Source organism: Ambystoma mexicanum, chromosome 1q (genome assembly GCF_040938575.1).
Source record: "Ambystoma mexicanum isolate Mex_15411 chromosome 1q, UKY_AmexF1_1, whole genome shotgun sequence".
NCBI lineage: Eukaryota > Metazoa > Chordata > Amphibia > Caudata > Ambystomatidae > Ambystoma > Ambystoma mexicanum.
In genome coordinates, this window is record NC_090922.1 from 448546170 (window position 1) to 448570576 (window position 24407).

At 45.5% G+C, this 24407-nt stretch overlaps 1 protein-coding gene across 3 annotated transcripts in view; it reads right to left on the reverse strand.

The window, feature by feature from the left end:
• Positions 1-11823: 11823 nt before the first annotated feature.
• NUDT21 (nudix hydrolase 21) overlaps positions 11824-24407 on the reverse strand; it is a 155851-nt gene continuing 143267 nt past the window's right edge. Inside the window, exons 5-7 of one of the 3 annotated variants that reach the window (XM_069640254.1) lie at positions 21454-21529; positions 14023-14137; positions 11824-12599 (exon numbers count right to left, since the gene is read on the reverse strand). In XM_069640254.1, the coding sequence (XP_069496355.1) occupies positions 12578-12599; positions 14023-14137; positions 21454-21529 (213 nt within the window). In that variant the 3' untranslated portion in view covers positions 11824-12577. Of the gene's footprint in view, positions 12600-12993; positions 13446-14022; positions 14138-21453; positions 21530-24407 lie in introns of those variants that run through there. The other 2 variants (XM_069640245.1, XM_069640263.1) reach the window with 2 other exon arrangements.

The window sequence follows — 24407 nt, forward strand, 5'->3', positions numbered from 1 at the left end:
CCCGGTGACAAAAGCCCCAGATGTACTGGGCCTAACTTTAGCCCCCAAAAGGGGAACCTTGGAAGAAAATCCAGAGCACCGGTTAGATCCCTTTCAGGACACCTTGGGGAGATAGATCCCTGGTAACAGAGCCACTTGAGCCCCTCCCGGACCTCGAAGGCCCCAGAAAGGAGTCCCCTGGCCGTGGGTGCCCTAAAAAGGAATGAACTTACCGGTCGCTTTCTTTTTTCTTCAATGAACTGCTGTAAATGTGGTGGAGGGATCTGCTGGAACACCTCCTCCCACCTGACAAGCCGATGCTGCAGTGCCAGGACGGAGAGGGAGTCGCAGTAAAAGCACGAGTCCCACCGGTGTTCCGAGCCCAAGCACTACAGGCAAAGAGTGGGTATCTGCCCTCGCGAAACAACGTTTGCACGATGAACAGGACACGAATCCCAGACGCTCCAGCATAGAGAGAAGAAAGATGGCCGTGGAACCAGAGCAGGAAAATTAAGGACAAGGGAACAAAAAGAAAAATATTTCCTGAGAGTCAAATGCATCCGACCCTGACCGCACAGAGAAAAAGGACTGAAGGGCGACGAGTGGAGCAGAGCTCAGGAAGGCAGGGCTACTGTTTTGATGCTTTAAAAGTGCTCCAGTCCCGTCCCGAAGGACGTAATGTCCAATATGCAGCTTCTAACGCGTTTCAGAAAAAAAGCTTAATCAGTTTCATAAAATGCATCTAAAACGCAACCCAACTGTGATAAGGAATTACAGATCAGTTGTGATGTTACAACTAGCTTGTAAAAAGAAACCGTACAGGCTATATTTAACATTACATTAAAAAAAAGGTTCGTTAGCAGATTCAGAAGGGCAATATTTGTAACAGACCATTCTCGTGGCGTCTTTATGAACAAGTGTTCTCCCGGATCTTCGTGTCCTGACATTAATAAAAACGGAGCCAGTAGAGGTGACCATGGGCCATAGAACAGTAACCTTTCTTGAGACAAGTTTTGGTAAGAAGTAGTGGCTCATGTTCCAAAACTAAAGAGTTTATATTTGAGTTTACTCACTGACCTCATATAAAGAAGGGAACACATCTAGAGTATAGAAAAGCGGTGCATACTTTTGTAACTAAAATCCATCACTTTGCTTCTTCTGCAGAAATTAAACACTGCACATTCTGCTTGTAAAAGGAAGGGGTGTTCAAATTACTTGAGAAGCGGAGAAGTCTCATAAGTGGAATCCTTTAACTGGTTAATCATCGATTAGTCAAGGGAAGGGGATATTAACGACTTTTTGAGAGAGCAGAGAGGTCTTTACGATTCTTGTTAAATGCAGACTGCCTTTCCACAGTAAAGAGTGGAATAGTATAGGAGAGCTCTTAGGGAAGTGGCAGGGAAAGAGTTACTGCAAGTGTGGTAACTAGCATCTCACTAGTGGGAAATGGTGTATGGAACTGGTGAGTCCAGGAGTGAAAGAAGCAATTTAGCAGGAGATGGAATGCCAAATAAATCGTATAGCTGGATGGAGGTGCAACAGTTCAGTATTACTGGGCAGGCAAGGGGATCAAAGAGCTCCCGAGACATTGTGTACCAAAAGCCTGCAATGTTTAATTAAAGTGGAAGTTGAGGAAAGACTTCCTTGTTCACTGAATCCAAGGAAAGTCTTGTGGGATCCTCACTCAACTACCTTGATGGATCACTTCACAGAGCAGGCAGCTCTCCCAGGCCCTTAGACATCACAAGCATTCCTCTGCAGGTAACCTTATGATACTCTTTCCCTTCCTACGTCTCTCCCCCCTTGCCCCCCATCCCGAAAAGTGTTTTTCTGGATCAGATACAGGGTGCCAGTTTATGTAGTCAACCTGACAGAGCAGGACCTTTAGGAGAGAGCCATTTGGTGCCAGACGTTAGGCACAACACAGGCCAGAAAATGAATAGGTGCCGAGGTCAAGCTTTCAAAAGGTGTTAATGTTAAATGACATTTGTACCGCGCACTATCACCACCGTAGTGGTCCCTTGGCACTCTGGCAGCTCTGAAAGAGGAGGGGAGGTTGATTAAGTGGGAGGAAGCAGGAAGAGTACAAGAGAGCAGTGATGTGCTGTTGGCAGCCTCAGCCCGGTGGGTCCGTTGGCTGGGCCTGGGGTGTTTGCAGCTGGTAGTCGTTGTGTACTGTTGTACAAGGCTATGTGTATTTTTGTTTTGTTGTTGCAATGTAGTGAAGTTTGTGCAGTTTGTTGTGCTGTAGGTTTTGGTTGTGTTTGGTTTGGAGTTTGAGAGGTGTATGCAGAAAGGGAAATTGTTAGTAGGGTTGGTTAGTTTGCGTCTCTATCCAGAATTGAAGCGCTCGGCTTGCGTAGTCTCCCCTGTTGCGGCTCTGACTGGCATACAGGTTCCTTACTCCTCTAGCCCCCGCCCCTAACATGCTCTCTCATAGCTCCCCTTATCCTCCATTCAGACTCTTGTGACCAGTGCATCTGCCAATGACAACCTCTCAGGTAGTGGGGTGATTGCCAATATCTCCATAATTCCACACCGATGTGGTACCTAGTGGTAATTAAATTAAGGGGCGGGTGAAAGTGTTGTAGAATTGTCTGGGTTAGTTGACTCAGTCTCCGTGCGTGCCGCCTGTGTTCCTGTCTATCCTGTGTCACCCGTCCAGCTGCCGTGGGCTTTACTCTCCCGGGTCATGGATGTCCGTGTCTTTTCGGTTTAGTTATCCTTTTCCAGTTTCGGTTTCTAGGTTTAGTCTGTGGTGTTGTAGAGCCAGGTTTTTAGTGATTTCCTGAATTTTAGATGATCTTCAGTGTTTATTTCCTTTGGGATGTTGTTCCAGGTTTTTGCGGCTAAGTGGTAGAAGGAGGTGCCTGCAAGTTTTTTCTTGAGATATGGTTTGAGTTCCAGGCAGATTTCGTTGCTCGATCGGAGGGGTCTCGTTGGTTTGTAGACTTATTTTCTTTTGTAGGAATTCTGCTCCTTGTCCGCTGATTGTCCTGTGTGTTATGCACATTGTTTTGAAGGTGATGCAATGTTTTACTGGGAGCCAGTGTAGGGTTTTTAGGGCTGGAGTGATGTGGTCTCTTCTGGATAGTTTGAGGAGTAGTCTTGCTGCTGCATTTGGATCCGTTGCAGTTTCTTCATGAGGTATTCAGTTATTTCGAGGTAGAGGCTGTTTGCATAGTCTATTTTGGACATGATTAGGGCGACGAGGGTGAGTGTTTTGTGCGCGAAGGAGAGGAAAGGTAGGATTCTTCTTGCCGTCCGGAGGAGGAAAAAGCATTTCTTCACTGTTGCATTTATTTGTGGCTCCAGAGTAAGGTTGTTGTCCATTAGGACTCCCAGATTTTTTACTACCTTCGATGGTGTTGGTGCTTTTCCCCCCATTTCCGTAGGCCATGGGATGGTGGTTTCGTTCTCTTGGTCTTTGGATACGATCATGATTTCTGTCATTCCTGGGTTGATTTTTAGGTTGTTCGCATCCATCCAGTCGAAGACTTCTTTTAGACAGTCAGTAAGGGTTGAATGGTCGGCATCGGTGTCTTTGATTTTGTAGATGATCCGAGTGTCATCTGCGTAGTTGTAACATGTAATGTTGTATTTTTTGAAGATTCTGATGACCGGAGTCTGGAAGATGTTGAAATATAGTGGAGATAGTGAGGATCCTTGAGGTACTCCACAGTCGTTAACTCGTGGAGTGGATTTGAAAGGTTTTATCCATACGGTTTCTGTTCTGTCTGTTTGGATTGATTTAGTCCAGCGTAGTACTGTGTCCGTTAGGCCTATGTTTTCTAGTCTTTTGGTCAGGGTGTCGTGGCTAACTGTGTCAAAGGCTGTGGAGAGGTCGAGCAGAATAAGGGCTGAAGTAGTGTGAGTCTGCGTTAGTTTTGAGGTCATCCCAGATGGATAGTAGTGCTGTTTCCGTTCCTCTCGCTGGTCTGAAACCGATTTGAGCTTGGTCCAGCAGGTGGTGTTTTTCTGCGTGTTCTTGGGTTAGTTTATATACGTAGGTTTCTAGAAGTTTCGCTGGGTAGGGGATGTTAGAGATCGTCCTGTAGTTGGAAAGGTCATCTACGTCACCACTTGTGTTTTTTAAGAGTGGCTTGATGTATGCTGATTTGAAGATCTTCGGTACAGTCCCTGTTGATAGTGATAGATTTAGAAGGTTTCTGTAGTGTTCTGCTGGCGATCCTTGCGCGAGGATCGATTTGTAGATATCTGGTGGACATGGGTCCATGGGTGATTCCGCTTTCTTGCTTCTTTTAACCAACATTGCGAATGCCTCTGCCGATATTTCAGGAAAGCTTCTGAGTTTGTGTTGGGGTTCCGAGTTGGGTTCGTTGGGTTGTAGGTTGTGGTTGGTTGGTCGCTTTTGTATGGTTTGACGGATGTCGTTGATTTTTTTTTTTTTTTTTTAAGTGATCTGCCAGGTCGTTGCATAGTTTTTCTGAGGGGGTTGGGGTGTTATCACAGCCTGGTGGGTTTCTCTTTTCTTCAATGATGCTAAACATTTTTTTGTGTGTTGGTGACATTGTTGTTTCTGTCATCGTAATATCTTTTCTTTGCCTTTTGAATTTCAATCTTGTATGCACGGATTTGTTTCTGGTAAAGTGTTTTTTTCCCCCCTGGGTTGTATTCTTTCCTCCATTCCAATTCCATCTTTCGGTTTTCCTTTTTCATGTCGTTTAATAGTGGGGTGAACCATTTTGCCATTGCTCTTTTTTTAATGGGGTGAACGGTTTTTCTGGGGCGATCTTGTCTATCGTATCTGCGATCCATTTGTGTAGTATCTCTGCTTTTCCGTCTAGGTCAGCTAGCTCTAGTTCTGTAGTTGAGGGTTTCGTTAATTCCAGTTGTTCGAATAGGTTGCTTTTTTTTTTTACGTGTTTCCAGTTTCTTTTGGTGGTGGTTGTGAGTTTCGGGTGTTGGATATAGGCTTGGGTAGGCAGAGTGATCACGAATGGGATGATGAGATGGTCGCTCCATAGTATTTGTATCAGAGGTGCCGTGGTGATGAGTTCTTCTTTGGTGAAAATTGCGTCTAGGGTGTGTCCTGCCGAGTGCGTTGCTCCTTTGACTAGTTGTCGTAGTTTCAAGTTGCTGAGTTGTTAGATTAGTGAGTTTTGGAGTTGGTGTGGGTGTCTTCAAACCAGATGATGAAGTCCCCTAGGATGATTAGGTGTTCGTGGTTGATGGCTAAATCCTTGTGTTTTTCAGAACTTTCCTCTGCAACTAGCTGATCCAGTTCTGTTGGCCCCGATTCATATCTGCCCTTTTAGGACCTTGCCTAACAAGAAGCCTGTTATAAGGTAATCCAAGAACTTGAACGGCTTGGCTCACAAAGAAGCTACGAAATTGATTATTCACGTGATAAAACAAGGTAAATCAACCCCTTTTTTCCTTTCTCTGCAGCAGCCACGAGAGCCAATATTTTTAACACCACTGTACAGACAACAGTCTCGCCAATTTGCAGGCCAAGACACAGAGAAGAAATATTACGTAGGTAACAACCCCCAGACATCAGAGCCCACTACGATGGCCTCTTTCGTTGATCTTACGGATGTTAGACACCTCTCCGACACAATTTTTATCTATTTTTATTTTAGATCCAAAGAACGTGTTTTGGTAAAAACTTTACACTGCTTTTAGCACCAATGTCCTGAAGAAAGTTCGGAGGACATTACAAATTGTGCTAACCAGAATTCTTTCTGTGAGATGCCCGAACTGGAAACACGCAAAAGTGTCAGTGTCGACAGATGAAATGTGCTGTGACTGTTTGCAGCACATACAATCACTCTTAATTACTAACCTCACCCTTTAAGAGTTTAAATTGTCATATGTTCGTGTGCTGTGAATGACAATTTCAGCAAATTGTTCTTATTGTCTTATATTGTTTTTAATGTGAATATATCAATTTAGAATCCATTTTGTTTTAACAGTATTCTAACTTGTCAGTTTTGATCACGAATGGCTGAGGTATATAGACCATAGCCCCCTGTAGGTTGTTAGTACTGTTGAAGGGAGGGGTAACCTCTGCTCACCTTTGTCTATTGCTCTCTCTCACTGGGACACTTTATGTACCCCACCCCCCCCCCTTTTTTTTAATAGAAACTCTGCTATTGCTTCCTACATAAGTATTAGATGTTCCACTTTTGTTCATCCACTATTTGGTGGGCCATCAAAGGGTGTAGCTTCGAAATTGTTAACAGTAACTGTATTAATATGCGTCTCCACTAGTCATTGGTTATTTTTCCATGCAGGGGGAACCTCTATCTTCTTCCCCCTCCGTCAGAGTTGCATGGTAATCCAAGACATATGGCGGTGGGGAGAGTGGGGTAGCTTGACATCTAGCATTTCACACTCCATTGTAAGGTCAGAGGAAACCCCGATATTGCTGTGGGGTTTGCTTTTATTGGGATCATAAGCTAAGAGCTGTTTGAACACCTAGGTAAGGAGTGGTGTGGCTTAGCACTTGTTGCCTGCAACCACACGATCACAGCACGTAAATTACCTCCCTGAAATTTGTCCTATGGCCTTTAGGGTCTTGGTTTTGCCTTTGAGTGTATCATAGATTGTCAAAACATAGCTCTCATCTATAGATTCATTCATGATAGTCGCCAGAGTATTCGTTTTAAACCCAGTGAGTCCCAGCCAGGAGTATCTTTGTAGAACAGCTAATTGTCTGCATGCGGTTTCTGTTGTATCAATGCTCTTTACTACAGCATTCAACGCCATGTGTCCATAATTTCCACTTCTCCCTTTAAGCCTTCTGGGAATTCAACCAACTGTTGCACAGCATCCCATTGAGATTGGTCATACCGACTGACAATCGCAGATTCATTAGCCATGTGCCCATTTTACACTGCAGTGCCTGACTATTTCGCATTAGAAAAAGCCTTTTGGGTTCCCTTTCTGCTGGACCCTTTGATGTTGAGGCTGCACATCAGCTATGTGCTGTGAGGGCTACCATGGATTCACTCATTAATTGTCCCCAAATTACTAAGGCATCAGCTGGAGAAGATTTGTACTGCCCAATTCATGTGTTGATAGGATTGTCGCAGGACTCTAGTTCCATGAGTGGGACATACTGGGACACTGCCTTTGACTCTCCAAAATGTCCTCTATGAAACCCTCCCCTTAAAAGCATGGCTGGATGTTGATGCCAAAGCACACTGCTGCTCTTTTAAGCAATGCCCCATAGGAACATTAGTCCCAGTGGGCGAGTCAGAAAGAGGCATCAGCTTAGTCTGAAATATGCACCGAGAATTCCTTTGGATCTTCCTAGCTGACATGCTAATTACTTGGGGTGCTATCTTGTGGGAGGGAGTTCTCAGCGTTCTCCTCCATAACCATTTGGACCCTGGGTGTTTGAGGTGGTGGGGTGCCCCACCATGATGGGACTTCTTGCCTTCTCTTCAGTCTGTTTCCATGCTCTTTAATTAAAAGGTCTACATTAAATAGTGTTTGCATAAAAGCTTGTACCAGCCATGAATGTACATACTCTTCATGTGTCAAAATCCTTCTTGACCCTTTTCTTCACACTTGCGCTTCCCCCTCTTCCTGAGTCTTCCTAATAAACTACTGGTCTTTGGGTATGCACATCACATTGCAGAGTGTCTGTAGCTTGTAGCTGCACTCTAAACCTCAGACAGTCTCATAGGAGCTTTAACAATATCTAGCATTGATGTATGAAGCACCTAGTAATTCCCCATGAGGTGTGGGTGATGCATCCGAGATCTGGGCTTGCTTGGTGTGTTGGACTTGCACAGCCCATGTACCCTAAAAATGTAATGTGTACTCATGCCTCAGCTTGTTTCAGCATCTTGTTTTTTGTGCCTCATTTTGCCCTGCGTTTTTCAGCATTGGGATGTCCGGCTCCATGTTTTGGCATTTCAGCAGCTACTCAATGTCTTTTGCCATCTAAGCACTATATGTGGTTTTGTTGACCTAGCAACGTTTGATACCAAGTAGAGTGTTCAAGGCCTAGAAGCGACTTGTTTTTTGGTGGCAGATCTCCACCCCCAACCCCGTTCCAACCTGATTGGCCCTTGTGAGGACGCAGACTGTTTAGTCTGTGTGGAGATGCATTCATCCATTTGGTCCAAGTGTCTTACCCTCCAGGCTGCCATTTTGGAGCTCCCAAGTCAGCTTGTGGCATGTTCTGCAGAGGTGGGGGCACCTGTAATGGAGCCTTTACAGCTCCAGGTTTGGTATTCTGGCGCAGCAGTCTCTTCGGGGTTCGACTGTGCAGTTTTACCACATACACTTGGTCTGCTGCCTCCAGATGTGCCAATGGTTCAGCATTTATATTATAGGCTGCCCAGTGCTCAATTAGGTATTGGAATGCAATTTATTTTTAAGACCAACTATGGTGAAAAGCTGTCCTCTTTGTGGTCTGTTGGTAGATACTTATTGTGCAAGCTCAATTGGCTTGACACAGTAAGCACTTGTTGCATTTCAGGCAGAACTTAATGCGGTCAACAATGGGTAACAGAGTTATAACAATTCTATGCGGTGAGGCACTCTTTTTAAGACCCGTCCTTAACTCTGCTCAGCACTGTGGCATTCACTCAAAGCCCACAATCATTGATGCAAACTCACTGGCACGGTCCCTCGTTTCCACTCTTACCCTACCAACGGTGGAAAATAACAGTCACAAGCACCATACAAAGAAATAAGCGTTAGTGAGGATATGCAAGGGCAAGCCAGTGGAAAGGTTTTTTCAAAGAGCAGCGGGGAAAGGGAACTATTACCCTAGGTTAATTGATACAGATTCTCAGATATGGCATGGGGTCAACAAAAGATTTCCCCTTTTGGTTCTGTAGCTTTCTGTAATCGCTGCAATAGAACGTTGCATTAATTTACATATTCAGTGCCACAGAAAGCAGAGACTGGGCTACAACGGTATGTGGAATAATGTTTAGCGGTAGGAAATTAATGGATTTTGAATGGCTACAAATGGAACGCTGCCAGAAAAATGCTCAATATATGGCCCATTTGAAGGTACAGGACAGTATGGCCCACGGTAGCCAGTGAAACCCCAATTTTAGCTTGGTCTTAGGTTTTACTTGACCTTAAAAGGGACCTGTAAGAAAGTAACAAACTTAATACTTTAATATCTCTGATTAAGTCCATTTGCTCACAGGCCCATCTTTTTCTTTTTTTTTTAACACATTTCCTCGCAAATATAGATTGGGTTGAGTTTAGTCATTTAATTATGCTGAGCGGGATGGAGGGTCAGGTCTGTGCAGGGTCTCCCTCCACATACATTTTATCGGGGAAATCTGTAAAATAAAGAATTGCAAACAAATGGGCCTCGAGCATCACATAACCAGCATCTCCGGGGATGCAGAGGAATGTGGCTTTGAGAGACAGATGGTGACATAACTAAAGACAGAAGTCACAGAAAAGGGAAAGGGGTATGTGGCCACTATGTCCGTCTCCCACAATGCTAGATTTAAAGTGATTCATTTCTGGATATTGCAAAGGAGCAACTGAACAGGCCAAAACTCACATTTTACCGGGACAGCTGTTGGAGCCCCCCCTTCCCTCTCCAGGTGTAAGGAAGAGGATCCTGATTTTATGCAGCTGGTGTGGTCATGCACCATGGGGTGTTGGCAGAGTAGAAGGATGTTACACAGTATTTGGAGGGGATTTGTGCTATGTGGTGAACCAGAAGGAGGACTCTGACAATTTGAGGTCATTCTCAAGTGGTTTTATTAAAATAAAATCCAACATGCCCAACTATCCCTATAGCTATGAGGGGAATTCCCTACCCAACAAAACAAAAGTTAAGGGTGCACTTTAAATACTAAAATAAAGACGTTAAGTCCGAAATCCCACTGGCCCTACCAGTGTAGAAAAACATCAAACTAAAAAGGGAAATGGGAGGCTTGTACAGGCTCCCTCGTATGACCTAGTCTCCGCATCAGTTACAAGCCTCCTGGCCGACCACTGCTCGTTCATGGTCACGCCACCAGATGAGATGGGTGCGCATTCCCGCCTCCCTCTCCGACCTCGCTTCCTTGGTCAGGTAGAACCCCCTAACCCTCAGGCGTTTGGCTGGCCCTCCAGGACGTCAATGATGGAGGCTCGCCTCTGAGTAGCGGTTCCCCTTCCTCTGTAGGAGTTTCCCCCTTATACACAACACAGGAATAAACAAACCGATGCCCTTCGTTGATAATGGCTTTCAGGCTGTGTTCAGCATTGCCTGCAACCAATACATGAAAAGAAGGATCTTTGTGAATTATAGTCGTTGCAGGAGATATTAAAGTCTTTTCCATGTCCATACATGCAGACAAGGTGGTTTGAACTGTGAGTTCTGCTCTGGAATGCAAGTCCCTCCCCAGTGAGGTCCCACCTGCCCAGACCCCTACGGAGGGTCTTGCGTAACATGCTCATTTCCCTGGTCTCCAAGGGGTGGCTCCTCTCCGAGGACAAGGGAGGAACAGTCCAGATTCATCACAGCCATTTTTTCAAAATTCTAAGGGAAGTCCTGGATGTCATTTTGTGGCACACCAAGCAGCACAATCTTTAAGAAGAGCTACATCAAATGCCATTGAAGCCATAGTCTAGGCAATGTCCAGCTTTTTCAAGGACCGCTGATCGTTGGATTGCACACATGGTCCTACAGTCGTAGCAAAAAATGATCCAGCCGAACAGCCGTCTATCCCACATCAAAGTGTGACAACAGCAGTGCTGGAGCAGGTACCTGTGCATAGTAAGACTTGTCCTTTAACGCACATCAATATTAACGACTCATTAACCAAAAAACATTTCATGTGTCCTGTATCTTCCTTCACATGTCTTGGTGAGTGAAAATAACCGAGGTGTTGACACAACCTACACAACAAATGTGTCGCTAAATCACATGAAATGTGTCAATGACCAACATGTGCATTTGTGTACACCATTCTGTATGACGGGACATGAACAAGTGTGCCATAAACGCATTGTTCCTTTCCTGAGTAATAATGGTGGCAGGAGTTTCAATCTAGAAATCATTGCTGCAGACAATACACACTTTTGTCAAAGAGGGACATCGCCAGTCCTGCTTCCTAACTGTCCTACCAGTGTATGACAAGTCTCTCATCGTGATCCCAATACTAGGAACCTCTTATGTGGTCCATTGCTGTACTGGTTCATAGGGTTAAATGTGGCACTTTCTTAATGTCAAACACAGTGTGCCCCCCGGGGTAAAACTAGGGAGTCTCATTCTGGAATCCCGGGGGTGGGAGCTTGCATCCAATCACCCGAAAGATGTTAAAACCAATTAATCTCCAGTAACTGCCAAAATGAATGTCCTTGGAAAGCTGTTTTAGTCACTTATTGGGAAAGAGAGAGGGAGTATGGATTTAGCTTGGTTACAAAACGACTGATAAATGTATAACCAATTACAAATTAAATGAATGCTCGAAGGTCAGTGTTTTCATATATGGTCAAGTCCTGAAAAAGCCTCTTGCGAGGACTCAAACTCCGCTTATTGCAATAAATGGGTACACTGAAATGTGCCCATACCATTCTTGTTAGACAAATATGGTATCTTTCCTTACTTTCCTAAATGAGCACACTAATATCTACTATTAGTATTCTAAGTGGTTACACTGGTAGCTGGCACTATTGTGCAATCATGGAACCTTGCATTGCTGAGCTAAAGAAACAATGAAATGCATTAACAACTGGCTGTTGAGATTAACTGAGTTTTTGATGAAAACTGCTAGTAAATTATAGCACTATCAGACATAAAAAGCAAGTACTAGAACATACCCGACAAACTATGGTACTCAATTGTCAGAGTAGAAACAGTTCACAAATTGTTTCAGAACCTACTTGGGCTCGTGCCAATGTCTGCAAACAACTATTGGTTTATTTTTGTATTCAAATTGTATTCGCCTTCACAGGAAGAGTGATCATGTAAAAACTTATGTAGCCCAATTACCACCCTGACGTAGCTCAGGCTATGAGCCACATGCATTAAGTCCTGCTGAGCTTCAAACAGTAAGTTTGTAAAGTAAATACGTTTCCTAGCCACAGCACAACTAAAAAAACAAAAACATGTAAAAATAAATCTGATAAACATGAAGGCTTCAAATCATCTATGAACAGAGATGTCAGAAGATCATTGTCCATCCAAGCATGAACAAGGGTCCTTTTGCAATTTTGAAATGCTAGTTTGGGTATATCGTAAGCTTCAGTAGAAGTGGTATCCTGGGAGGCTGTTCTTGTTTGTCATACTGCATGCCAATGTCACCGAGCAGAAGAGAAGACCACTTGCATTTACGACAGGTTAAAATAACAAAATAAAAAACTCCACTCCGATAGAAACAAAGTCTTTTTTTTAATATTGTACGAAAAAAACCTGATGACTACCACAATGAAAAGTATTTAAAAAACAAATTCTCTATCCCACCATCTAGAACAGCAGATCATTCACCTTGCTATTCGAACGGTAGACATTTAGTGGCGATAGAGAAAACAAAATTTAAAAATCAAATTTAAAAAAAAAAATCGTTCTTCCAACATTGTTCCTCTACATGTTAAAGCTGTGCTCACAGAGACTGCTTCTTTCACGTTATCTTCATGCAGGCATCACTGGTTTTCAGTTGTAAATAAAATTGAACCTAGACATAAAAGGGGAAGGAGTAATAAACACAGGTTCAACCGAGCTTCTGACAAACAAATATATATACATAATTACATGAGAGTTTGGGCACTGGTATACAGTGGAAAGCCTGATTTCTGCAACAATCTGCTCTGATGTTCAAGAATCTATTTCTTTAAATAACTTATTTAAAATGGTAATACCAAAGAAAGGGCATAAAGCACTAAGATCTGGAAAATTATGAAGTTAGAAACATTTAGAAATTACAATACATTGAGAAGTAGTTTGCCGAAAACAAGACGCACAGTACAAGGGACATTGCATTGTTTATGCGGTGTGTGGTTATTAAAGGGGTGCTGAAACCAGGCTTTCCAACACGCATACAAAATAATGTCAAGAACAAATATTTAAAATGTCGTTTCTCAAAGATTATTTTATTTGCCCAAAAACTGTAAGGAAGTTTTCAACATAGAAATACATTGACAGGGTAACAATACTTCAATCCATAAAAAAACAAATCATTAAAAAAAAAAACTTTACAAATGGAATACAAGTGGATAACCAAGTAAAGGTGCAAATACAATGTAGACCAAGTCTACTTCATAATGGTCTGCATATTTAAGTAGATAAAATACAGAGACATTTCTTTCAAAAAGGTTAACAAATATTTAGTAATTACAAAGTTTTTCACCCCAATCTACAGATTTTAAAATAGTTGTTTTTATTTCGAAAGTGCACTTGAAATCTAATTTGTACAGGACTGTGCAAGTTAACACAGTGGGGTCATATCACTAAGTTAGCCAGTATAAAAAAAATCAGTCTTCAAGTTCATGGATGCCCAGGTTCTTTCAGCAGGAATTTGTTGCTTGTTGTTACAAAAGCACAAAATGGAAAAATAAAAGAAAAACGAGGGAAGGTTACAATAATATAAAATAAACATGATTGAGCACATAAAACATCAGAAACTGTTCTTTTATAAAAGAACGCTTAAAACCGGGGATCGGTTTCTAAGCGCAAGACCAGGATTCGAATATGTGTTGCTATGCGTTGTCTTGCTTCCAAGACAAACACGTTACCCCGGAGCTATCCTCCCGGCCGTAATAGTTGATTGGGGCTCACTGTCCCACTTAGAATGTACACTCAATCAGAATATTAGGTTCAAGCCATCTGCTGGCCGAAATTTGCACAAATTATCTGACCATTTCATTCACATAAAAAAGTGAAAAGTACAGAAGCCCCAAAAGGCTCACTCTTACAGTCTCACTATCAAACAATCAATGTTGCATTATATAGTTTATAGTATTAAACTATGAAGAATGTTTTACATGCACCACTGATTTTTCACCTAGCACTACATGTATGTTTTAATGGGGAAGACATGTGCCCAAAGCTCGAGCTTTAACAGTTAAATGTGATTTTTAGAAACATTTTGGATGCAATACCTGCTCAAAAGCTGAGGAAGACTGGAAATGATGGGTCCGTAACCAGGTGCATTGTCATACAGTTCAAACAATGGTGCTGCTACCAACTTGTAATTCTTTGGAACGGCAAACAATGCTGAAAGGGAGAAGCACATAACTACCACAGAAAATGTGCAGACGTCACAAATTCGGCCGCTTGCAAGAATTTCCTGCAGCAAATTCATAAAACCACTATTTTCTGAATGAAATTTTCACTTCCTTCTGAAATGTACACGTGGAAATTAATAGTTACTCACCGTAGTGACTAACTTACTCTTAGTGCATAGTCTCCTTTCTTCCATACTGCAAGGGCGTCCCCCGCTAGGGACGGGAGATGGAACCTTTCACCAGAAAACCCCTTATTCCTTTAAATTTAGAGGCGTACAGGGGCGCGGCCCTGGAAGCATGCACTCCCCTGACTCTGCTCACCGGCGCCACTCCTCAGTCTCCAATGATGCGTTAATATTTAACATTGCACAATGACACCAGTATTAGGAGGGGGGGGGGGGTAGGATGGCGAGACGTATGGAGGAAAGGGGCCTATGGACTAAGAGTACGTTAGTCACTACGGTGAGTAACTATTAATTACCCTTATGTCCCGTCCCCTTTCCTCCATACTGCATGGGTGATTACAACTGCATGTAGCTCCAGGGTGGAGAGGAGAACCTCCTTAAGAAAACAGATTCCTTAGAACCGCCTGTGCGAAAGCCACGTCTGACTTAGAGTCGGTGTCCAAACAGTAGTGCTAACAGAAAGCTGAAAGGGTGGCGCCAAGTGGCCGCCCTGCCGATTACCTGCCACGGCTCCTGATGCTGGAATACGATGGCTCTGACCGCATGGGCGTGCATGTTAGCTGGAAGTGGTTTATGCTGCTCCTCATAGGCCTCCTTGATGGCCGCAACCATCCACCTTGCTATAGAGGCCTTGGACGCCCGATAACCCAGCTTTGACACCCCCGCCCCACCTCCAAGATGACAGAGCGTCCGTCTTGCGGAAGCTCTTGGTCCTGCCAGATAGAATTTCAGAGCGTGTCTGACATCCAGACAGTGCAATACCCTCTGAGCATCGTCTTTAGGGTCAGCAAAAAACGTAGGTAAGACTATCTCCTCGTTCAGATGGAAAGCAGAGGCTAGGAACGCGGGGTGTGTTCTCAGGACCACCTTATCTTTCTGAAAAGTAGTATAGGGTTCTGAAGCCACCAGTGCCTGGATCTCGGCACTTCTTGTTGTGACAGGAGGCAAAGAGATCCTCCCGCGGATGCCCCCATATGCTGAACATCTCCAGCAGCACCTGATCGTTCAGCTGCCACTTGTAATTGTCTGCTCCCAGTCTGCTGAGCCTGTCCGCCTCCAGGTTGGACTCGCCCGGCAGGTGGAGGGCAGTCAGGTAGATGTCGTTCTCCAGGGCCCAATCCCACATGCTGATCACTAGTCTGCACAGCGGAGGGCACCTGGTACCCCCTGCATAGTACATGCTGGTGGAGGCGTTTGTCTGGATGAGGACAACCTTGCCCCCAATGAGCGGAAAGGAAAGCTTTGAGAGCCAGCCATATGGCCCTCAGCTCCAGCCAGTTGATAGGAGACTCATGCTCCTGCAAGGTCCAGACTCCATGGACACTGGTTGTCCAGAGTGGCCCCCCCCCCCCCCCCCAGCCTTCCAGGGAGGAATCAGTGCTGATGGTGACCTGCGGGACCAGCTGCTGGAAGGGCTTGCCCACCTGCAGGTTGCAGTCCCTGGACCACCATGTGAGGTCTGGGTGTAGAGAAGGAGGCATGCTGACCAGCTCCGCTTGCGAGCCGCTATCCTGATTCCATGAGGCTGTGAAGTGCAGCTGTAATCTCCTCATCTTAAGTCTCGTGTGGGGTATGGCCAGTAGGACCGCTGCCATGATACCCAATAAATGTTGGTACCACCAGGCTGATGTCACTTCTCGGGTGAGGAAGTGAGTAGTGGCCCTCTTGATGGCCGTGATCTTGTCCTCTGAGGGAACACTCTCTCGGAGGTCATGTCCCAGATGAGGCCCAGGAAGGTCTCTGCGTAGGCTGCAGCTGAGACTTCTTGAGGTGGAGCAAAAATTCTAGCTCATGGAGTGTAATAATGAGGCAGGAAGAAGTGTGGTGAACAGCCTCAGGAGCTCTCGCCCTGACAAGCCAGTCGTCCAGGTAGACGGTGGTGGCCCTGTGCCCCGAGGAGGTCCGCCATTGCATTCATGAGTCTGGTTAACACCCCGGGGGCCAAGTTGAGGCCAAAGGGATGCACCTTTTATTGGAACTGGCAGCCCAGGATCCTGAAACGCAGAAAGGAGTGATGCGGCTGCCAAATCGGGACGTGTAGATAAGCCTCCTTCAGATCCAGTGAGCACATCCAGTCTCCCCTGCACAATGTCTCCGCTATGAGTGCTGGCGTAGCCATTTTGAACTTTTGAAGAGTGAGGGAGAGGTCTAGCACAACTCTCAGGCCAGCCTGTTTTTTCTTTTTTGGATGGCAAAATTCCTGGAGTAGAAGCCCAATACTCTCTGGGACTTCTTCCACTGCCTGGCTCTCGACAAGTGACCGCATTTTCACCAACAGAGTTACTGTCCCAATCTTTGGGAGCAGAGGGGAGGAGGGAGGAGAGGAAGGGATCGGTAGGCAGTACCCTGAGGATACTACAGAGAGGATCCAGAGGTTCGCAAACTTCTGACGCCAACACTGTGCTTGAAGAGCAAGCCTGCCCCCACCTGAGACACGTGGACCCGAAGGGACGCGTCACGCCTTCTTACCCTCTGAGGCTGTAGCAGAGGAGGGGTGACAAGAAAGCCCTTACTGCCCCCCCCTCTTGTTGTTTGCACCGGTGTTGACTCGGCGAGCCGTCAGGCTGCCTGGACCTCCGTTCTTGGAACCCACAGAACACTCCGAATGTCCACCCCTTGTCGGAGCGCTGATGTGACTGGGTGTACGCCTTGGGCATGGCCTTCTTAAGGATAAAGACTTTGCAGTTTGGGAACGGTTTTTCTTTTTATCTAGCTCCTCATCGGTGGTGGAGTGAAAGGTCGCCACCCTCGAATGGAAGGTCCAATAAGTGTTCCTGGACGTCTGGGTTAAAGTAGCCCGAAGCCTGGCAGTCCTTCTCAGGTCCGCGGTGATGCATAGGGCCCAATCAGAGGTGTCAACGTGGGCCAGAGTGAACTCCATGATGTCTTGCGCCACCATTTTTGCCTCTACCAGTCCCGCCTTGAATCGTGACTGGCTCTGCACCGGAGGGAAGTTGGCTATGTCCCACCAAAGCCTCTGGTTAACGGCTGCCAGCATGGCATTCGCGTTGGATTGACGAAGATGCAGCGAATCACTGGAATAAAGCTTATTCCCGTACGCCTCCAAGATCTTCTCCTTGCCTAGCAGTATTGAGGAGGCTGATGAACGACTCAGACTTTCAGTAGAGTGACGCCGCAGCAATGAAGAGTGTGTTCGAAGGTGGGCAGACAGCAAGAGTGGATCCCGCTTCATTTGCCCATACTTGGCGTCCAGGCACTGATTGACAGGTTGGGCCAAGTGGCGATTGATCCACCCCTTCTTGGTCAAGGCGACAACATCCTTCTGCATCGGGATCCCTGTTCTAGCCGCAGGGCGTAGAGTGAGGACCTCGGCCATTACCCCCGCCTCCGGTTGTTCGACTCGGGTTGAGGAAGGCCCAGGTACTCTGCCAGACCTACGAGTCGTTCGTGGAAGGACTTGGATGATGATGATGATGATGATGATGGTGGTGGGTCAGGGTCTTCTTCCTCGTCTGTGTCCACCAGGGTGTCCGGCTGATCCGGAGCGGGTGGAGGAGTGCTGGGTGCCAAGGGCTGAGGTGTGGAAACCAGAGGCTGGTATGGAACCGCCTGAACTGTGGGAGGCAGGGGAGCCGGAATCGAAGGGGCCGGCGTGGGCAGCAGGGGCTGCACTGGGGCCTGCCGCGGTGGAGCCGTAGAAGGAATAACTAAGCGCAGGAGGAAGGGCCGGAGGATGCATGTCCCTGATCACATCCCTAAGGATGGACCCCATCTGAGGAGATCTCATGAGCATGAGGAACTTTTCAAAGAACCTGTCCTCGCAGGCCGGTGAGGTGACTGGTGTATTGATAGGGTAGCGGGCGTCTGCTGGGGCAGGTGCATACAGTTAGCGGGGTAAACCTGCCCTGCGATGCAGATGGATAAACTGTAGACCACATACCTGGTTGACACCAGTCCCGCCTTGTAACTCATTCTCCCACCTGCTCCGTTCCTCAGGGTGGTATCGGACAAGCAGCCGTCTTGCCTGGCGTGAAGGCCATCTTGTCGAGCTGCATGCCACGTGCCAAAGTCGTGGTGCTTGGCTCGCTGGGTCCAGACGCCGCCAGGACTCTTGGCGATGGAGCAGGAGACCTGGCCTGCACCTCAGGCCAAGGCCTGGTAGGCACGTCGCCCTCGGCCGTATCGCTGGTAATGCTATGTGCAGGCGCACCCTCCTCCCTCTCGGACATGCTGCCGGTACAAGGAAATAGCCCCACGGGTGTACACCTAGTAAAACAACCTTGCAGTCCCTCAGCACGGTTACTGGAAGGATCTACAGACCCCTCAGCCTGATGGGCCGTTAGCTGAATTAGCCTCGTTACCACTGCTGGTGCGAGAACCAGAGAGGTTCCTCCCGTCAGTGCACTTCCTTGGAAACGAGTCGCCCTTGCAGGGTGCACTGGCAAACAGTGGCTGTCGATTGGGTCTGACAAAGTGCTTCAAGCCCTCTGGAGGCGACTTCTTGAAGAGCTCCCTCCACCTAGCTAGTCTGTTCTTCAGAGCACGTGAAGAAATTACAACCCTCCCAGCCGTGGTTGGGGTCAAGGCAGTTGTTAGGCAGAAAGCTGTGCAGTTCCCAGAGGGACCACTGCAAAAAGTTTAAGACTACAGGAGTAAGCAGTAAACCCAATTGGTAGTAGTCTGCACCACCCAGATTTACCTGGTAGCTGTGGCTGAGCAGTCAGACTTCTCTCAAGAAGAGTTAGGCAGTATATAGAGTATACACAATAGGGCTAAAAATACAGTAGCACAAGCAAACACTGACCAGAGCTTTGGTATAAAAGTATATAATTATTTATTTAAAAAACACTTGTAAATAAAAATACACTGGCACTAATATGTCAAGTAAGTTCAAACACAGTCACTATAAGTATATACACCTCCCTAGTTAATTATTTGACAAGTCTAGGTTAAGACACCACTTATGTAGCAAAACAGAGGTGAGCGCGTAACCGTAGATGGCACTCCAATAATTTGTTTAAAAAGGGAGAGAAAAGGCAGAATAGGAAAGTAACACAGTCCCAACACTTAAGAAACCACAGCAAGTCAAGAAAGGCAGGGTCTACTGTATAGCAAAAAGTTCATAAGCCAGGCCCACTCTTGGAGAGAGCAAGGCGGAATGTGCCCAAGATCACACAGTGGAAATGCACTCAAAGTCTTTGCAGAAAAGTCAAAAGAGGTTGGATCAGTTCAGAAAGGTAAAGTTAGCAGGTCCAAGGTTACCTCAGGATAGAGAGTCAAGGATTTACGGGACACCTTGGACATCTGTTGCAAGGGAGACCAGGCGGGACACAGTACCTGAAATGGTGAGAAAGCGCCAGCGGGGGCAGTTGTTCCTGGCAGCGGGTGCAAGTCAGGGCTTCGTCCAGGGGGAAGAGAAGATCTCGACGTGGAGGAAAGCTGGAGGTCGTTGCACTGCCAGGGAAGAAACCAGCCGCTGAGTTTCCCGGTTAAAAGGTACGACCCTTTTATTTGCGGTAGTGGTGAAGTGTGGCTATCCAGCTGCCGGGGTGCTTGGCACGGGCGATTAGACCACGAGACGATCCAGGAAGGCGAAAAAGGCGAACTGGTTGGTCCCACCAGCTCAAAGGGAAGAAGACACTCCTGGAAGAAAATCTCCTCTGTCGTCTAGGAAGTGGTGAGTTTGTACAGCAGGGCTCCACCGGTGGTGTCGTCGTTGTAGATGGCTCAGCTTCTCCCCTCTTCGGATTCTTTAGGTCCTGTGGGGACTTCTGAAGTTCCAGTCCCCAAAGCCCTGCTTTTATGCAACAAAACCCCCATTCATCAGCCTAGCTGTTAAACATGCTAAGTGGTGAGTCGGGCAGCTCACCAGTGGGCCAATCACACAAGAGTGCGACTTGAGTTGCCACGGCAACTCAGTCCAGGGTGCCTAATCCCCCTCCCACACATCCTGGTGACCCCAGACAGAGTGGCACAATTTGGAGGGCTTCTGTGGAGAGGCCCGCCAAAAGGTGGAACAAAGGGCTCGACTTGGGTTGGAGTTCCAGAGGCGAACAAAAGCCATTTTAAAACCAAGTCCTGGCCAAAAGACCCAACCAGGGAATAAATATTAAATAAGTAACCCGGCGGTATCTTTAACATTGCACCAAAAAGTGGTGCATTTAAAATGGGAAAATCCCATAGGAAATATTCTGGTGGAATATTTTGCGTGGTATCCACTGCCACCAGCCAGAAACTCGGCAAGGGGGGACTGGACAGTGCCCCCTAGGAAAACAGACCCAGGGGCAATCGAATTACCCCTACCAGTACTTCCACAATATGATGGTTTGTACTGGTTCTGTTCACAATTTGAGACTAGTAAAGCCAATGGTGACTTTACATGCCCTGGGAGACAGTAGTCAGTCCCAGGGAATGGAGTCTATGTTTGGGGGTCACTATGACACCCCTCTGTTACTGCACTGATGGTGCTGTGTAACGCATACCAAAAACACATGAAGCCCTATGGAGTAAAAGACCCCATATGGGAAATTAGCCTCAGAGAATTCTCCCTAACAGCAGTAGAGGCAAAGAGCGTGGGGATCGGATATTGGGAAGAGCCCCTTGCAGGCTGGACACCGGCTGAAGCACGCTGAAGTCAACATGCGCCGGGGAGGAGCGTGGCGCCAGAGGGCCGAGTACCTAACTGATAAGACAAAAACAGACAAAAGAAGTATCCAAGGAAGAGCGCGTGGAATTACATGGCTGAAGCCAAACCCAGGAGCGGTGGTGAAATTGCAACGTTCCTGTCGACACGTAAAAGGGGAAGTGGTGGCAGTGGGCAGAGTCAGGGGAGCGCATGCTCCCAGGGCCGCACCCCTGTGCGCCTCTAAATTTAAAGGTTAAGGGTTTTTCTGGTGAAAACGGTTCTGTCTCCCATCCCTACCGAAGGACGCCCTTGCAGTATGGAGGAAAGGGGACGGGACGTAAGAGTATCGACTCTTGCTGCATAGAAATGAAAATGTCTGCTGCATGCAGGTTCAATGATTCAATAACATAACAGTGCTCATGCTCCATGATGGCAATTGCATTTCCTTTCTAATGTTAACTTACATAAAAAATGACCAGACAACAATTTGGCTCACAAAAGATTTGATTAATTCTGGTTATAAACAAAACGTACCCTTTTCCTGGAGCTGAACCAGGAACAGTTTTTTGTGTTCTTTAGGCTTTGTTATATGAGCTGGAATATATGGATACTGCAAACAGAACGAAGACAATGATTAAATAGCGTTATGGTTTGAAAGTGGATATTATATATATATATACATATATATACACATATATACACATATATATAAATAAATAAGAGTCCAACAGCAAATATCAGGGTGCTATGCCATGCTCAAATGAAGTCCATGTTAGAAAACTCACATTTGAAGCTCGATTTCATCAGCCGTTTATAATTTTGCTAACATTCATGCTGCACAAAGAGGTCTTCATCAGAGTTATTAAGTAACGTGCCAACATTGGCATGGAGCTCTTTTTGCAATGCAGTAACAGAAGCAGGATCAGTCTTATGAATTGCCGAACTAGTTACACCAACCAAAAACATGAAGCCCGTTTTCCCAACCCAAGTCAACTTTGTGCCTTCCTCAGTGACCACGTTTCTGTGGCTTGTATCTATTTAGATTTGCATTCTTTGCAAAGGCCACCCAGTGGTTGGTCTGAAGTATTACAAGTTGTTTAATTCCAAATTAAAAGGGCATCTACAGGACTGATCCTTTCAAACTAGCCCTACCATACATGTACAGTTCCCACGATCCTCAATGCGTCAACGCCCTCAGATTGTTTTTGCCATGGAAAGAGTAGTGGGAGACAAGGAAGCAGTGAATAAATGTCTTACTTCAGCTCCCAGACAAGGAAGCAGTGAATAAATGTCTTACTTCAGCTCCCAGACAAAGAAGCAATGAATAAAATGTCTTACTTCAGTTCCCATGTATGGTGGTAAACAGATACTACCCACATAAAGACTATTACTGGGTAACGTACCGCCTGTGAATACGTTTAGACTTGGATTCTTTACAGACTAGTGAGCAATACCAGAGGATGGAGCTGGGTGAGCTGGAGGTGTGGCAAACAACTGTTTTAACAGCCTTGCCCATGCGTGAATCTGCCAGTGAAGTATTTACAGAGCTCCCAGTGGCTGCAATGCGTTCAACATGTTTGAACGTTTATGCAGCCCCAGTACCCAGTATTGAGTGACATGAATGTTCTGGTTATGTTTATGTTAATTATAGCTTTTATACTGAGCACATACCCACCTTAGTGGTCTTAAAGCACCAAAACCTTGTCCGTTTGGGTGAACTGAATTCACCCAGGGTGTAAACCACACTGTGGTCTGTGGGGGCGACAAGGAAATGGGGATAAGGATAAAGAACAGTAGACACAGGTGAACAAATAAAACGGGCGATAACATGAGGATTGAATAGTAGCATTAGCTGGGATGCATGTACCGTAGTATAGGTTTAGACTATAATGGTCAAGAAAAGAATCGGAAGCAGTCCATAACTGACAAATCAATGATATTGTCACTTAGGAGAGCAATGTGTTGCAGGTTAAGTAAGGTTATGAATTTGTGATGGCCTTGAAATGTGCTGGATGTTGGAGACTTCAAGGTCATATATTCGTAGCGAGTCCCTTATGATGTATCCAAGAGAGTCTGGTGATACTGAGCCAGCTGACGGGTGTCTAAGGGTGTCCAGTCAAAGGATCGAAAAATAAAGGATCGAATGACCTTTTGTTTGAATACAAAAGGATCGAAAAAGGGTCACATTTTTTTTATTTATATATTTTTTGTGTTTGGGTTGGTAAAAAAAGTTTTTAATAAAGAAAACAGGGTTGGGGGGACACCCCCATACAAAAAATTAAAAATAAATGTGACCCTTTTTTCGGTCCTTTGACTGTCGAACAAAAAGCATTCAAACCTTTTGTTTTCGAAACTTTGACCTACAACCGTGTCTAAGAGCCAACCTTTGGCTGTGTGCTGAATTAATGGCTGGAGGACAAAAGGGTGCAATGACAAACTAATCTCCCCCACCTGGAGCCATACACTGATCGCATCCTGTGGCGGAAAGAGAAAGAATGCGACAGTTATGTATGTAACGGAAAAGCACAACCTTATCCTATGCTATAGGGGGATTGTTTGGCATGAATTTGTGTAGTAACCCTGTGGGAGACTACACAACACTTATTCTATTGGTATTAGGTAACCCACCTTTGGTATAGGCCTGTAATACACAAGTTGGTACTGTGACTGAGCAGCCAGGCTTATCTCAAGAGGGTAAACATGAGCTGCAGCAATGAAATTCAGAAATACAAGTAGACGAGTAACACTTAAACACAAGGTTTTAGTTAAAAATTGTTATTTATCTAACATCAGTTTTTAAAGAACCATGCTTTAAAAAGGTCAACATATGTAATAATCAAATCTACTTTAAAATACTTTTTCAGAATCAACACAAAGCTAGTTTTTACACACTTCCTACACCCGGAGGTGGCTTCACTAACTAGGACAGTAACGGCATTTATATATGACTAGCACACTTTGTAGATTCGGAGGTTGGTAGAAAGAAAAGGTTAAGGGAAGGAAAAAAGGTTAAAGGTTAAAGGTCTTAGCATGTGAGCACTTTAATCTTCCAATGAAGCCTAAACAAAAAGCTTTCCCAGCAATAATAGTTTAAAACCAATTTATCACCTCTGAGGGACAGTAAATATCAAAGTCAAGTGGACTAGAAGAGTCTGCAGGGAGCCAGGACAGCCAAAGTCAATTGGAGCACAGTATATGGAGCCGAAGCACTTGGATAAAGTCTTGCACAAAGTTAGAGAGTTTGTTGAAGAAAAAAAAAAAATCAATGTAGGGTCATAAGCTGTTAAACTTGTGAAGGGTAGAACTGAAATCAACTCGAGCAAAGTAGCTACTGCAAGTCTCAACTGATAAGAGCAAAAGCTAAAGACACTGGGTTAAATACCCAAGTCGGACAGTACCTTTGGTTAGAAGAGTGGTCCAGCTGGCTTCTATCTGGTTGCAGTGATGCAGATCCTGGGTTCTTGGGCCTTAATCGTGGGGACAAGAGA